This window comes from Somniosus microcephalus, chromosome 33 (assembly GCF_052327205.1).
Source record: "Somniosus microcephalus isolate GS21.2 chromosome 33, FLI_Smic_1.0, whole genome shotgun sequence".
Classification (NCBI taxonomy): Eukaryota; Metazoa; Chordata; class Chondrichthyes; order Squaliformes; family Somniosidae; genus Somniosus; species Somniosus microcephalus.
Window position 1 is genome coordinate 7,612,785 of NC_141019.1, and position 17,779 is coordinate 7,630,563.

At 47.2% G+C, this 17,779-nt stretch overlaps 1 protein-coding gene across 2 annotated transcripts in view; it reads left to right on the plus strand.

The window, feature by feature from the left end:
- The window catches only part of dgkaa (diacylglycerol kinase, alpha a), a 432,553-nt gene extending 415,147 nt beyond the window's left edge, over positions 1–17,406 (plus strand). For both annotated transcript variants that reach the window (XM_085972643.1, XM_085972644.1), the window contains exons 18-24: positions 98–255; positions 567–631; positions 4,464–4,554; positions 5,141–5,324; positions 7,430–7,550; positions 7,719–7,779; positions 15,516–17,406. In XM_085972643.1, coding sequence (XP_085828769.1) covers positions 98–255; positions 567–631; positions 4,464–4,554; positions 5,141–5,324; positions 7,430–7,550; positions 7,719–7,779; positions 15,516–15,590 — 755 coding nt within the window. In that variant the 3' untranslated portion in view covers positions 15,591–17,406. The remainder of the gene's footprint in view (positions 1–97; positions 256–566; positions 632–4,463; positions 4,555–5,140; positions 5,325–7,429; positions 7,551–7,718; positions 7,780–15,515) is intronic.
- Positions 17,407–17,779: the final 373 nt, after the last annotated feature.

The following is a 17,779-nucleotide window of genomic DNA, read 5'->3' on the forward strand; positions in this document are numbered from 1 at the left end:
ATGCAGAGCTGTGGTTTAATCTGTTGGGAAGTAATGCTTCTGCTGAATCTCCAGTGATGTGACTGATGTCCATCTGTGTTTCCTTGCTTACTGATAGGTTACGAAGGCGAGAAATTAATGAAAGTCCTGAAGGACATTGAGGTGAGTTCTCTGATGCTGCTGGATCGATGGAGCTTTGAGGTGACTGAATCTGGACCTGAGAAGGGAGACCCTGTTCCTTACAACATCATCAACAACTACTTCTCGATTGGGGTGGTAAGTACTGAAAGAGCCCTTGAAGGCTGGCAACAGTTTTCTTATTCCATTTTTCAGATGGATTCATTATATATTTTGCTTACATCTTTTTTATTCATTCTTGGGATGTGAGCATTGTTGGCAAGGCCTGGCCTTCAGAGGGCAATTAAGTGTCAACCACATTGGTGTGGGAAGTGATGGGGTGGACAAGATGGAGGGGATGTGTTGAATCCACATTTGTGGTCTTGTGTGTTAAGAGCCTTCTGTAAAATGGAAGAAGCAGGTAGCGGAGAGTTCTGATTGCTGGTGTATTTTTTTTTCTGTGCTTAAAGGATGCGTCAATTGCTCATCGATTTCATGTGATGAGGGAGAAGCATCCGGAAAAATTCAACAGCAGGTCAGTCAATATTTAGATGTATACAATGGGTTGAATCTGTGGCGTTAGTTATACAGCATGGAGCAGTCACTCAGCCACAAAACACAGGAACAATTGTGGCGATATTTTTTCGCACCACAGGGACACAGCGGCCCAGAAATTCGGGTCTCCACGGGTGAGTACGCACTGGGTACTCACGCGTAGGCCCAACGAAAGTGCCGGTTTCGTGCATGTGCTGCGCATGCGCGGGAAACCGGCACTTCCGTTCCCCTGAAAGTAGGGGTTGAGAGGTGGAACGCGTGCGCCAGAGAGGCAGCGCGTGCGCATCAAACTTTTGGTTTTTTTGCACGTTTCTCCGGGAGGGTAAGTCTCCAGCAGTTACACTTTTAAAAAGCAAGCACAAGGCCTGCTTTTAACAAGGTAAGTGGTGAATTAATTAAAATTAAAACATTTTTTCCACAGGTTTATTATTTTTAAATACTTTAAAGAAAGGTAAGTTTATTTTTAGCTCTGTTAGAAAATGTAATTAATTTTTTCAAAAATTTAAATTATTGTTTAAAATAGTTATTTCATGTAATTTATAGTTTATTTTAAAAATGTGATCTTTTAAAAAAAAATTATTTGAGGTTTTAGTGATGTTTTGGGGCTTATAGTATTTATAGGTTTGACAGCTCTTCCTGTCAAACTTATGAATGAAGCATTCCCTGCTACCATTGGCTCCCCATGGCCCACATGATCCCAGGGGACGCATCGAACTAACTGCGCCCCTGGGATACTCAAGCACTGCGCGTCACGACCCTGGCCCAGTTTCCTCGCTCAGGGCTCGGGGGCCGATTGTTCTGGCAGAGGTGGAATGTCCTCACCGAACCGAGTCACGTACTGGTGTATTTGCTCTTTTAGCTCATCTTTTACAGCGATATCTACTTGCCTATGCGAATAAATGCTTAACAAAACCCGCGCCCCAAGTCCCACAGGTTGGACTGGGGTAAAACAAAAAGTTCCCATCGCAATAGGACAAGTCAGGTTGTCACCGTACTGGTACTCCCGGTGCATTGTAGTGACACAATATTCACCCTTCACTCGATACGTGGATCGTATGGGAAGGTGCCACCATGGAATTACCTGCATGGTGCAATTCCACCCTCTCCCTGCTTTTTTTAAAAATTCGTTTATGGGGTGTGGGCGTCGCTGGCAAGGCCAGCATTTATTGCCCATCCCTAATTGCCCTCGAGAAGGTGGTGGTTAACAGCCTTCTTGAACCGCTGCAGTCCGTGCAGTGAAGCACATCCAGCAAAGAAGCGAGTGGACCAGTGCCCATTATCTACCAGTGGACCAGTGCCCATTATCTACCAGTGGACCAGTGCCCATTATCTACCAGTGGACCAGTGCCTATTATCTACCAGTGGACCAGTGCCTATTATCTACCAGTGGACCAGTGCCTATTATCTACCAGTGGACCAGTGCCCATTATCTACCAGTGGACCAGTGCCTATTATCTACCAGTGGACCAGTGCCTATTATCTACCAGTGGACCAGTGCCTATTATCTACCAGTGGACCAGTGCCTATTATCTACCAGTGGACAAGTGCCTATTATCTACCAGTGGACCAGTGCCTATTATCTACCAGTGGACCAGTGCCTATTATCTACCAGTGGACCAGTGCCTATTATCTACCAGTGGACCAGTGCCCATTATCTACCAGTGGACCAGTGCCCATTATCTACCAGTGGACCAGTGCCCATTATCTACCAGTGGACCAGTGCCCATTATCTACCAGTAGACCAGTGCCCATTATCTACCAGTGGACCAGTGCCAATTATCTACCAGTGGACCAGTGCCCATTATCTACCAGTGGACCAGTGCCCATTATCTACCAGTGGACCAGTGCCTATTATCTACCAGTGGACCAGTGCCTATTATCTACCAGTGGACCAGTGCCCATTATCTACCAGTGGACCAGTGCCTTTTATCTACCAGTGGACCAGTGCCTATTATCTACCAGTGGACCAGTGCCTATTATCTACCAGTGGACAAGTGCCTATTATCTACCAGTGGACCAGTGCCTATTATCTACCAGTAGACCAGTGCCCATTATCTACCAGTGGACCAGTGCCTATTATCTACCAGTGGACCAGTGCCTATTATCTACCAGTGGACCAGTGCCTATTATCTACCAGTGGACAAGTGCCTATTATTTACCAGTGGACCAGTGCCTATTATCTACCAGTAGACCAGTGCCCATTATCTACCAGTGGACCAGTGCCTATTATCTACCAGTGGACCAGTGCCTATTATCTACCAGTGGACCAGTGCCCATTATCTACCAGTGGACCAGTGCCCATTATCTACCAGTGAACCAGTGACCATTATCTACCAGTAGACCAGTGCCTATTATCTACCAGTGGACCAGTGCCCATTATCTACCAGTGGACCAGTGCCCATTATCTACCAGTGGACCAGTGCCTATTATCTACCAGTGGACCAGTGCCTATTATCTACCAGTGGACCAGTGCCCATTATCTACCAGTGGACCAGTGCCTATTATCTACCAGTGGACCAGTGCCTATTATCTACCAGTGGACCAGTGCCTATTATCTACCAGTGGACCAGTGCCCATTATCTACCAGTGGACCAGTGCCCATTATCTACCAGTGGACCAGTGCCTATTATCTACCAGTGGACCAGTGCCCATTATCTACCAGTGGACCAGTGCCTATTATCTACCAGTGGACCAGTGCCCATTATCTACCAGTGGACCAGTGCCTATTATCTACCAGTGGACAAGTGCCTATTATCTACCAGTGGACCAGTGCCTATTATCTACCAGTAGACCAGTGCCCATTATCTAGCAGTGGACCAGTGCCTATTATCTACCAGTGGACCAGTGCCCATTATCTACCAGTGGACCAGTGCCCATTATCTACCAGTGGACCAGTGCCCATTATCTACCAGTGGACCAGTGCCCATTATCTACCAGTAGACCAGTGCCTATTATCTACCAGTGGATCAGTGCCCATTATCTACCAGTGGACCAGTGCCCATTATCTACCAGTGGACCAGTGCCCATTATCTACCAGTGGACCAGTGCCCATTATCTACCAGTGGACCAGTGCCTATTATCTACCAGTGGACCAGTGCCCATTATCTACCAATGGACCAGTGCCTATTATCTACCAGTGGACCAGTGCCTATTATCTACCAGTGGATCAGTGCCTATTATCTACCAGTATTCTGTGCTGTTGCTGTTACTGTTGCTTCCCACTCTTCCCTTGGAGAAGAAGCAGAAGGATCCGCAGGCTGATTAACAGTCTGACAGGTGAATGCTCCTTCCAAGGTTCCCTTTAATTCTTTTATGGGTGCACGGCCCCTTTAAGGGGCTGTGCCGCCCATTCACAATGGCGAGCAGGCGCGTCTGTTCTTATTTAAAAGCCAGTGAGCCGGCTCCGCCTTAGCTGCAGGGTGTTGCGTGGCTTAAAGGGAACATTGGCCGTAGCCATCTTTGGAGCAGCACAACCACGGGACGCGAGGATCCCGCGGGACGTCAGCCCAGAGTTCCGAGCCAGAGCTCCAGTCTCCACTCGCAGGGACTGCCTGGAGTGGGGTTCCAATGCACCTTCTGACTTAGAGACGAGAATGCTAGCACTGAACCTAATGCTCCCGCCATACTGTGTGTTGAAGCACCAACTGGTCATGTCATTGTCCTCCCTTACTCGTAAGCACAGCCCTATAATAACTAGGTGTGGCATCGCAATTAATAAGAGTGTGCAGTGTATAATCTGTCTATTTATTAAAGCTATCCTGCAAGCATACAAACCTCAACTAATTCCAAACTGTCTTTTTCTCCTTTGAAAGGATGAAGAATAAGTTGTGGTATTTTGAGTTTGCGACCTCAGAAACGGTTTCCGCCACGTGCAAGAACCTGCAGGAAGTTTTGGAGATAGAAGTGAGTGCGTTCTTGTCCAACACCACTTACTGTTACCGTTAGCTTAGTTCTAGAGGGGGATCCCCAAATCGAAAAATGTTTCTCGAACGTATCTCCAAAATCTGCGCATTATGCCATCTTGTGGGGTGGAGTGTGGGCCGGGGATTTTATTTTGGGTGGGGGGCGGGAGCAGGAGGAACTATCCTGCTACTCCTGGGCCCGCCAAATACACATACTAAAAGTTTGCTGAGTGATTTTTGGAGTGGCCTCCGGCAGTCCCTTTAAGGGATGGTAGAAATGGGAGGAACTCCGCCTGTTTGTACTTGAAAATTGCAATTGAGGCCCGACAACCAGCGTGCCCCGCCAATTTGCATATTCAAGCAAACCTCCCACCGGTTTCGGGAGAGCAGGTTGCTTGCCCGTGTACAGGCCTGCCCGAAAATTGCATCAGGTAGGCCTTGGGCATTATTAGCCTTTGTTTCAGGTGAGAAATGGGCATCCAGTAGTTGAAAATCATCTCCCCCCCCCCTCCCCGTCATGCAGTCTGGTAGTTTTGGTAGCGGAGGTATGTGGGCATTCTGATCTTTGTTTCCTTTTCTCTTTGCAGTGCTGTGGGACCCTCTTAGACTTGAGCAATCTATCTCTGGAGGGAATCGCTATCCTCAACATACCCAGCATGCACGGGGGCTCAAACCTGTGGGGTGAAAATAAAAAAGGAGAAAGCAAGAGCCTGCCAAACAAAACCTACGCAGCAATAACTGACTACGAGGCCCTCAAGTTGTGCACGCAAGGTGGGTAACCGTGGCAACCAGGGGCAAAGAAAAGGAAGAGATGGGAATTCACAGCCATCAAGGCAACTCTCCCGCTCTGTGTTTAAAATGTTAAAGGAATTCAATAGAGTAGAATATAAGAACATAAGAAACAGGAGCAGGAGTAGGCCATTCGGCCCCTCGAGCCTGCTCCGCCATTCAATAAGATCATGGCTGATCTGATCTTGGCCTCAACTCCACTTCCCTGCCCGCTCCCCGTAACCCTTGACTCCCTTATTGTTCAAAAATCTGTCTGTCTCCACCTTAAATATATTCAATGATTCACGACCCTCAGAGAAGAAATTCCTCCTCATCTCTGTTTTAAATGGGCGACCACTTATTCTGAAACTATGCCCCCTAGTTCTAGATTTCCCCACGAGGGGAAACATCCGCTCTGCATCTACCCTGTCAATCCCCCTCAGAGTCTTATATGTTTCAATAAGATCACCTCTCATTCTTCTAAACTCCAATGGGTATCGGCCCAACCTGCTCAACCTTTCCTCATAAGACAACCTCTTCATCTCCGGAATTAGATACAAAGGAACTATTTCCTCTGGTAGAGGAATCAAGGAGAAGTGGACCTATTCTTAAAATTAGGGCCAGGCCGTTCAGGGGTGATGTCAGGAAGCACTTCTTCACACAAAGGGTGGTGGAAATCTGGAACCCTCTCCTCCCAAAAAGATGTTGATGCTGGGGAACAATTGAAGCTTTAGATTTTTGTAGGTAAGGGTATCAAAGAATATGGAGCCAAGGCGGGTAAATGGAGTTGACGTGCAGATCAGCCAGGATCTCGTTGAATGACAGAGCAAGCTCGAGGGGCTGAATGACCGAATGTTCCTATGTTCCTATAAGTCCAATTGGCCTTCCTAGTCCCACCATTTGATGTCACGGTGGGAATGCTTTGATAAACAATTGATCTTTGATCAGTTCAGAAGCAGCTCTGAGAATTCTGCTCAATTGAGTTCTACATGTCTAAAGACTAAACAATGATGGGCCAATCTGTCATGCTCTAGAAAGGAGTTACCACAAGGTGAGTTGTCCCACAATGGTTAGATTGCATGAAGACTCACCCACAGCAGGGTAAGGGTCAAAACCATGCGAGGTTCTTATCAGTCTTCTGATTGACAATTACCTGGATGCTGTTTTCAAAAGCATTAACGCTGCTGTTGGATTCAGAATGAAAGAGTTGCGTTCATATGCAGCACTTTACTACATCTCTCCAAGTTACTTTGAAGCACAGTGCCTGTTGTTATGTGGATGAGCACAGCAGCCATTCTGTGCACAGCAACATCCCACAAACGTCAATGAGATGAATGACCAGCTAGTCTGGTTTTAGCAATGTTAGTAGAGAGAGGAATGTTGGCCAAGATATGGAGAGGAGGGACCTCCCTGCTGTTCTTCAACTCATGCAGCGAGACCTTCAATGCTTGCCTGAGACTCCAAAACAGGCACCTCCGACAATGCTGCACTCCCTCAGGACTGCACTGAAGTGTCAGCTTAGATTATATCCTCCAGTGGGGCTTGAAGCCACAACTTTCTGACTCCGAGGTGAGAGTGCTACCACTGAGCCACAGCTGACACTGACTATTAGTTACTTGTGGAATTAAAGCTCCTTCCACCTCTAGATTCCCCCCTGTGAATCCCTCCCCCACCTTTTGTTTCCCTTCTTCCCCTGCCAGTGGGTGCCCTCCTGGTCCTCAGGAATTCTCTCCCAAAAGCTGCTGGTGTGAAACCACAAGCAAAGATACTCAACTACTGGAAGCCCAACCTTTATAAATAAATGCAATAACATTTGCAGATGTCACATGATCAGACATCACGTGTGATCAGATGTCACATCATTAGATGCCATGTGATCAGATGTCACATGGTCAGATGTCACGTGGTCAGAATGTCATGTGGTCAAACCTTCAGGAATGCCTCCAACCAGGGTTGGCAATCCTACCTCAGCATATCAGACATCCACCATCATGTTATCCACTCCAGTATGTTGAGGTACCCATGTTGACTAGAGTCTGATGCATAAGAGTTTATTGTGCAGAAGGGACTTGTTTGTAAAAGTTTGTTACAATGTTTTTTCTTTGCAGAGTTGAGTGATAAGCTGTTAGAAGTGGTGGCACTGGAAGGAGCGATTGAAATGGGACAGATTTATGCAGGACTGAAGAGCGCAGGGAAACGATTGGCTCAATGCTCTGACGTCATCATCAGGTAACAGAAATGGAGTGAGGTAGCTCTGAAACATAAGACCAATGGCATCCAAGCTAAACTGAAATGGAAGACAAATTCAAATGTGGCAACTATGAGGTCCATTTATTTCATTGGTCCAGAATGCTGTCTCATCTGTCACAGATTTGATTATTTTTGCTTCTCCCTCAGGACTAAGAGATTGCTGCCGATGCAAATTGATGGCGAGCCATGGGTTCAGCCTCCATGTACTGTAAGTCACAGCGCTTGATAACTGGTTTGACTGAGTGAGGAATCCATCTTCCAGATTACAAATACTGCAGTAACCAAGGCATGGTCCTGACCAGAGCAAGAGTGATAACACCAGGAGATGGTCGGCACTGGTCCACTGGTAGATAATAGGCACAGGTCCACTGGCAGATAATAGGCACTGGTCCACTGGCAGATAATAGGCACTGGTCCACTGGCAGATAATAGGCACAGGTCCACTGGCAGATAATGGGCACTGGTCCACTGGCAGATAATAGACACTGGTCCACTGGTAGATAATAGGCACTGGTCCATTGGTAGATAATAGGCACTGGTCCACTGGTAGATAATAGGCACTGATCCACTGGTAGATAATGCGCACTGGTCCACTGGCAGATAATAGGCACTGGTCCACTGGCAGATAATAGGCACTCGGCGACTGGCAGATAATAGGCACTGGTCCACTGGCAGATAATAGGCACTGGTCCACTGGCAGATAATAGGCACTGATCCACTGGTAGATAATGGGCACTGGTCCACTGGCAGATAATGGGCACTGGTCCACTGGCAGATAATAGGCACTGGTCCACTGGTAGATAATAGGCACTGGTCCACTGGTAGATAATAGGCACTGATCCACTGGTAGATAATGGGCACTGGTCCACTGGCAGATAATAGGCACTGGTCCACTGGCAGATAATAGGCACTGGTCCACTGGCAGATAATAGGCACTGATCCACTGGTAGATAATGGGCACTGGTCCACTGGCAGATAATGGGCACTGGTCCACTGGCAGATAATAGGCACTGGTCCACTGGTAGATAATAGGCACTGGTCCACTGGTAGATAATAGGCACTGATCCACTGGTAGATAATAGGCACTGGTCCACTGGTAGATAATAGGCACTGGTCCACTGGTAGATAATAGGCACTGGTCCACTGGTAGATAATGGGCACTGGTCCACTGGTAGATAATAGGCACTGGTCCACTGGCAGATAATAGGCACTGGTTCACTGGCAGATAATGGGCACTGGTCCACTGGCAGATAATAGGAACTGGTCCACTGGTAGATAATAGGCACTGGTCCACTGGTAGATAATAGGCACTGGCCGACTGGCAGATAATAGGCACTGGTCCACTGGCAGATAATAGGCACTGGTTCACTGGCAGATAATGGGCACTGGTCCACTGGCAGATAATAGGAACTGGTCCACTGGCAGATAATGGGCACTGGTCCACTGGCAGATAATAGGCACTGATCCACTGACAGATAATAGGCACTGGTCCACTGGTAGATAATAGGCACTGGTCAACTGGCAGATAATAGGAACTGGTCCACTGGTAGATAATAGGCACTGGTCCACTGGTAGATAATAAGCACTGGTCCACTGGTAGATAATAGGCACTGGTCCACTGGTAGATAATAGGCACTGGTCCACTGGTAGATAATAGGCACTGGTCCACTGGCAGATAATAGGCACTGGTCCACTGGCAGATAATAGGCACTGGTCCACTGGCAGATAATAGGCACTGGTCCACTGGCAGATAATAGGCACTGGTCCACTGGCAGATAATAGGCATTGGTCCACTGGTAGGTAATAGGAACTGGTCCACTGGTAGAAAATAGGCACTGGTCCACTGGTAGATAATAGGAACTGGTCCAGTGGCAGATAATAGGCACTGGTCCACTGGCAGATAATAGGCACTGGTCCACTGGTAGATAATAGGCACTGGTACACTGGTAGATAATAGGCACTGGTCCACTGGTAGATAATAGGCACTGGTCCACTGGCAGATAATAGGCACTGGTCCACTGGTAGATAATAGGCAGTGGTCCACTGGTAGATAATAGGCAGTGGTCCACTGGCAGATAATAGGCACTGGTCCACTGGTCGATAATAGGCACTGATCCACTGCCAGATAATAGGCACTGGTCCACTGGTAGATAATAGGCACTGGTCCACTGATAAATAATAGGCACTGGTCCACTGGTAGGTAATAGGCACTGGTCCACTGGTAGATAATAGGCACTGGTCCACTGGTAGATAATAGGCACTGGTCCACTGGCAGATAATAGGCACTGCTCCACTGGCAGATAATAGGCACTGGTCCACTGGAAGGTAATAGGAACTGGTCCACTGGTAGATAATAGGAACTGGTCCACTGGCAGATAATAGGCACTGGTCCACTGGTAGATAATAGGCACTGGTCCACTGGCAGATAATAGGCACTGGTCCACTGGTAGATGATAGGCACTGGTACACTGGTAGATAATAGGCACTGGTCTACTGGTAGATAATAGGCACTGGTCCACTGGCAGATAATAGGCACTGGTCCACTGGTAGATAATAGGCACTTGTCCACTGGTAGATAATAGGCACTGGTCCACTTGCAGATAATAGGCACTGGTCCACTGGTCGATAATAGGCACTGATCCACTGGCAGATAATAGGCACTGGTCCACTGGTAGATAATAGGCACTGGTCCACTGGTAGATAATAGGCATTGGTCCACTGGCAGATAATAGGCACTGGTCCACTGGTAGATAATTGGCACTGGTCCACAGGCAGATAATGGGCACCGGTCCACTGGCAGATAATAGGCACTGGTCCACTGGTAGATAATAGGCACTGGTCCACTGGCAGATAACAGGCACTGGCCAATGGCAGATAATAGGCACTGGTCCACTGGCAGATAATAGGCACTGGCCAATGGCAGATAATAGGCACTCATCCGCTGGCAGATAATGGGCACTGGTCCACTGGCAGATAATGGGCACCGGGCCACTGGTAGATAATAGGCACTGGTCCACTGGCAGATAATAAGCAGTGATCCACTGGCAGATAATACGCACTGATCCACTGGTAGATAATGGGCACTGGTCCACTGGTATATAATGGGCACTGGTCCACTGGAAGATAATAGGCACTGGTCCACTGGTAGATAATAGGCACTGGTCCACTGGCAGATAATAGGCACTGGTCCACTGGTAGATAATAGGCACTGGTCCACTGGTAGATAATAGGCACTGGTCCACTGGTAGATATTAGGCACTGGTCCACTGGCAGATAATAGGCACTGGTCCACTGGTAGATAATAGGCACTCGTCCACTGGCAGATAATAGACACTGGTCCACTGGCAGATAATAGGCACTGGTCCACTGGCAGATAATAGGCACTGGTCCACTGGCAGATAATAGGCACTGGTCCACTGGCAGATAATAGGCATTGGTCCACTGGTAGATAATGGGCACTGGTCCACTGGTAGATAATAGGCACTGGTCCACTGGCAGATAATAGGCACTGGTCCACTGGCAGATAATAGGAACTGGTCCACTGGTAGATAATAGGCACTGGTCCACTGGTAGATAATAGGCACTGGTCCACTGGTAGATAATAGGCATTGGTCCACTGGTAGATAATAGGCACTGGTCCACTGGCAGATAATAGGCACTGGTCCACTGGTAGACAATAGACATTGGTCCACTGGTAGATAATAGGCACTGGTCCACTGGTAGATAATAGGCACTGGTCCACTGGTAGATAATAGGCACTGTTCCACTGCTAGATAATGGGCACTGGTCCACTGGTAGATAATAGGCACTGGTCCACTGGTAGATAATAGGCACTGGTCCACTGGTAGATAATGGGCACTGGTCCACTGACATATCATAGGCACTGGTCCACTGGTAGATAATAGGCACTGGTCCACTGGTAGATAATAGGCACTGGTCCACTGGTAGATAATAGGCACTGGTCCACTGGCAGATAATAGGCACTGGTCCACTGGTAGATAAGAGGCACTGGTCCACTGGTAGATATTGGGCACTGGTCCACTGGTAGATAATGGGCACTGGTCCACTGGTAGATAATAGGCACTGGTCCACTGGTAGATAATAGGCACTGGTCCACTGGTATATAATGGGCACTGGTCCACTGGTAGATAATAGGCACTGGTCCACAGGTAGATAATAGGCACTGGTCCACTGGTAGATAATGGGCACTGGTCCACTGGTAGATAATAGGCACTGGTCCACTGGTAGATAATAGGCACTGGTCCACTGGCAGATAATAGGCACTGGTCCACTGGTAGATAATAGGCACTGGTCCACTGGTAGTTAATAGGCACTGGTCCACTGGCAGATAATAGGCACTGGTCCACTGGCAGATAATGGGCACTGGTCCACTGGTAGAAAATAGGCACTGGTCCACTGGTAGATCATGGGCACTGGCCCACTGGTAGATAATAGGCACTGGTCCACTGGTAGATAATAGGCACTGGTCCACTGGTAGATAATGGGCACTGGTCCACTGGTAGATAATATGCACTGGTCCACTGGGAGATAATAGGCACTGGTCCACTGGTAGATAATAGGCACTGGTCCACTGGTAGATAATGGGCACTGGTCCACTGGTAGATATTAGGCACTGGTCCACTGGTAGATAATAGGCACTGGTCCACTGGTAGATAATAGGCACTGGTCTACTGGTAGATAATAGGCACTGGTCCACTGGTAGATAATGGGCACTGGTCCACTGGTAGATAATGGGCACTGGTCCACTGGTAGATAATGGGCACTGGTCCACTGGTAGATAATAGGCACTGGTCCACTGGTAGATAATAGGCACTGGTCCACTGGTAGATAATGGGCACTGGTCCACTGGTAGTTAATAGGCACTGGTCCACTGGTAGATAATAGGCACTGGTCCACTGGTAGATAATAGGCACTGGTCCACTCTTAGATAATGGGCACTGGTCCACTGGTAGATAATAGGCACTGGTCCACTGGTAGATAATAGGCACTGGTCCACTGGTAGATAATAGGCACTGGTCCACTGGTAGATAATAGGCACTGGTCCACTGGTAGATAATGGGCACTGGTCCACAGGTAGATAATGGGCACTGGTCCACTGGTAGATAATAGGCACTGGTCCACTGGCAGATAATAGGCACTGGTCCACTGGCAGATAATGGGCACTGGTCCACTGGTAGATAATGGGCACTGGTCCACTGGTAGATAATGGGCACTGGTCCACTGGCTGATAATAGGCACTGGTCCACTGGCAGATAATAGGCACTGGTCCACTGGTAGATATTAGGCACTGGTCCACTGGTAGATAATGGGCACTGGTCCACTGGTAGATAATGGGCACTGGTCCACTGGCTGATAATCGGCACTGGTCCACTGGTAGATAATAGGCACTGGTCCACTGGTAGATAATGGGCACTGGTCCACTGGTAGATAATAGGCACTGGTCCACTGGTAGATAATAGGCACTGGTCCACTGGTAGATATTAGGCACTGGTCCACTGGTAGATAATGGGCACTGGTCCACTGGTAGATAATAGGCACTGGTCCACTGGTAGATAATGGGCTCTGGTCCACTGGTAGATAATAGGCACTGGTCCACTGGTAGATATTAGGCACTGGTCCACTGGTAGATAATGGGCACTGGTGCACTGGTAGATAATAGGCACTGGTCCACTGGTAGATGATTATCACCATTTCATTCCCTCAGTACTGCACTGGAGTGTCAGCCTGGATTATGTGATCAAGTCTCATGGAGGGGAACTTGAACCCACAACCTAGTGATTCAGAGGCGAAACTGTTACCACTGAGCCACAGCTGACACCTTATCATAGGATCCTAATACAAATGATCATCTACCAATGGATGGACCGATGGCCATGCACGCTCCGCCCATTGGTATTTGGCATAAAGTGGTCTAACCAGCAGTCATTAAAGGGACTCCTGCAGGCCACTCAAATAAAGGTAAGATAAAGGTTCTTAAATGATATTCGTGGGGACAGGAGGAGCATTACTTCTCCTGACCTCTCAAAAATCCAACTCCCCCCCACCCCCACAACCCAATTTGCAACCATCCGCGACCCTCCCTCACAATCGCCTCTCCGTCTCCTTCAACCTACGAGCGAGGCTCCACAGTGGATCCGCCTGATTTCCCACCCCTTCTGCTCGCTGAGCTGCTCCAGAAGCACAGGCAGCTCGCTGATGAAATGATAATGAAGCCTGACCATTTAAATGCTTCATGTCTCAGATGGCATTCTCACTCCGCATGACCACCTCCTGATGGAATTGGTCACTTCAAAATCCATCCCTTAGTATGAAAATCTCCTTGCCCTGATGATTGCAGGGGTAAGAATATAATAAATAGGAGCAGGAGTCGGCCATTTGGCCCCTCGAGCCTGCTCCGCCATTCAATAAGATCATGGCTGATCTTCTACCTCATCTCCACTTTCCTGAACTATCCCCATATCCCTTGATTCCCTTAATATTCAAAAAATCGATCTCTGTCTTGAATATACTCAACGACTGAGCCTCCACAGCTCTCTGGGGTAGAGAATTCCAAAGATTCACCGCCCTCTGAGTGAAGAAATTTCTCCTCATCTCAGTCCTAAATGGCCGACCCCTTATCCTGAGACTGTGACCCCTGGTTCTAGACTCCCCAGCCAGGGGAAACATCCTCCCTGCATCTACCCTGTCAAGCCCTGTAAGAATTTTGTATGTTTCAATGAGATCACCTCTCATTCTTCTAAACTAGCGAATATAGGCCTAGTCTACTCAGTCTCTCCTCGTAGGACAATCCATGAAATGGATTTGAGTAGTCTCAGTCCACTTAGTGGTTAGCATAGGTCCATAGCATAAAACTGCTGACCATTTACAGCAAGCTGGCAGTCTTAGAGGGGCGGCAGTGATAGTTGGTGTCAGAAATGGTCAAATTCACACTGGTACGACTCATCTTCATTTTGACTATGTGGCCTGGAGAGTTTCTGGGCGAAAGAACTTGCTCAGCAGGCTGTCGCATGGAGAGACTCAAGAACTGAGGACATCAAAATGTTATGGCAGTGTGGAGAGAGCTTGACACCGCAGCTGCCTGATTTCCCCCTCTATTTCTACCACTATCCCACCCGACTTGGGGCAGGATAGCAGAGGAAAACCCAGGCAAATAACTCTAATCTTCTCTGATAAAATGATCATTATTGGGGCTGTTGAGTGAATGAGTAAATGCACATGCAATGTAGTTGTGTGTATGTAACAAGGAGCCACAAACAGTTACCCAAAGCACAACACAACAGGAATGGCCTCTGTGAGCCAACTTTGAAAGAATGGTAAGGTTGTTTCTTCCCACTCTTCCCTTGGCGAAGTAACGGAAGGATCCGCAGGCTGATTAACAGTCTGCCAGGCCACCACGTGAACGCTCCTTCCATGGCCGTAGTCATCTTTATACCAGCTGATAGGGCTCGCACAACCCACAGCCACGGGACGCGAGGATCCGGCGGGATGTCAACCCAGAGTTCCGAGCCGGAGCTCCAGTTTCCACTCGCAGGGACTGCCTGGAGTGGGGTTCCAATGCACCTTCTGACTTGGAGACGAGAATGCTACCACTGAACCTAATGCTCCCGCCATACTGTGTGTTGAAGCACCAACTGGTCATGTCATTGCCCTCCCTTACTCGTAAGCACATCCCTATAATAAGTGTACACCGGCATGGACTCGATGGGCCAAATGGCCTCCTTCTGTGCCGTTATGACTCTATGACTAGGTGTGGCATCTCAATTAGAAAGAGTGTGCGGTGTATAATCTGTCTATTTATTAAAGCTATCCTGCAAGCATACAAACCTCAACTAATTCCAAACTGTCTTTTTTTTGGTTTACCCAGGATTAAAAAGAATGTCGAGTTTAATTTACTAACAGCCTTTTCTTTCGCGACTCCTCCAGATTAAGATAACCCATAAAAACCAATCGCCAATGTTGATGGGCCCCTCCACAAAATCCACTGGATCCAAAAAGTGAGATTGCCAAGACAGATACTTCATTCATCAGATTCTTTAAACTATCAAACTCTTCATTGTATTGGACTCTTTGATTTATTGGATTCTTCAGTCCATTCGACTCCAAGTTACAGGATTCTTCAATTCGACAAAACTCTTTCATCTATTCGACTCTCTACTTTGTCAGACCCTTTCGTGCTCAGATTCTTCAGTTCAGCACTCCTCAACACGTTGACCCCCTTTAATCTGTCAGATTCTTCAATCTTTCACTCCCTTTAGTGATTAGACACTTCAATTCAACACACTCTTCAGCATGTGAGTGTAGCTCCTTCAATCTGTCAGACTCATGAATCTGTTGGAATCACAAAGTAAAATATTACGGTACGCTTATTGCTCTGACTCTATTGGACTGACATTGAAATGTATGTGGAGTATATTCTAGGAATGAACAGTAACTTGCATGCAATTTGGGGGGGATTAACTAATTGCACGTTCATTGAAAGTTTCCATTTAACTGAGCGGCAGTGGTATTTTACAAGAAGTACCTCCTCCGACACTGAGGAGAATTTACTTAAATGTTTCTTCAAAGGAAGATAACGAAAACACTGACCAGGCGACTGGGAGTAATGCTAGCTAGTATTAATTTTCGTGACAGATCTAACAGATGTATGTTTCTCCCACTAAACGCATAACTACCTTCAAGAAATATAATGTCCGCCTTAGGATTTCACTAGACTGTTTATTAAAGATGGATCACGTGTAATATTTGTACCTCAGCCCACTTAATAACTCAAGCTTCTACAACCAGCTATAAATTGGAGCCTTTACTATTTGACAATGTGATGCTGTTAATAGCGATCATATGTAACTATGACGAGTTTGCCTGCTGTGTGCTGGACAGATAGTGTCAAATATCAGTCGCGAAAACTCAAGTAATTGGGAATATTTAATGCTTTAGGTCAAATTCTGCATTCACAGCATGCAAACTGTGTGAAGCAGCAACTCTGTATGAGAGTGAACATGATAGGATTTGGTTAACTGAAATAGTTTGTCGTGGGAGCGAATGGGAGGTGATTTGCCCCATCAGAATTTGATGCACATCGGTCATTGAGGAGATTGACTGATATATAACCAGAGAAAATTAGCAATGATTTAGTTGATTGGAATGTATATATAATATAATAATGGGAGTGAATAGGGAAGGGTTTGGTTCACTGGCATTCCATATACTGGGAATAAAATGGAATTATTGGCCTGTTTGGATTTTGTGCTTGCTTGGTAATAGAGTTAATCGGAATAAACTAAATCTAATTTATGATATGGATCCTACTCACTCTCATCTAAATCAGACAGTTAGATAGGCCTCTTAAGGGTCAAAGGTAAAGTAACATTAAGGTTCTCCAGATTACAACATGACGTCACACACGGTTCAGGATTCCTCAACCTTCCTCTCTTTGTTCGTCGGGGGCATAAAATCAAGTTGCGCACGTTTTAAATACTGGATATTACCTACAAGAGGGAAGGGTAACTATAGGGACTGGGACACAATGTGAAGGTAGGAGGGAGGAGAGGTTATTCCGACCATCACATTCCTCCAGGTGATTAGGTCCAGAGACAGGGCCCACTCAGACTGTTGGCATCTCCTGCCCACCTTGGCATGAGCCTGAATCGCTCCACGCCCTGTTCAGTTGGGGCAAGCTGGTGGCGATGCAGGTTGTATTTTTGTATCTGTATATTGAGGTATGTGGATGACGGAGTTGTATACATATGCATAATCTCCTCTTCCGTTCGTACATTTTGTATATATAAGAGAAATAAAAGCTTCAGATTTACCAATTCATTTTGGTCATTTGTTATTTATCCCTCTTTTCTTACAAATTCCACCCCCCGCCTCCTAAAATGCCCTGCACCACACACCATTCCTGCAAGCACGCAGTAGGAAGTGGCCACCAGGAGATGCAGAAGGATGTCCTCTGCTGCCTTGACCTCCAATATTCCCTCCCTGTAGCAAAGCAGTTCCCCAGAGCGCTTGGCGGAGATCAGGAACTCACCGTATGGACCCCAACAAGTGCAAGCCCACTCCCTACTGCTTCTCATAGTTCACCAGCACACCACATCACCAAGGCTAACCTACCATGTATACGGTGACTACTGAACATTTATGGCAGGAACATTAGCTTCAACAATTGCACCAGAGAAGGAAAGCAAAGA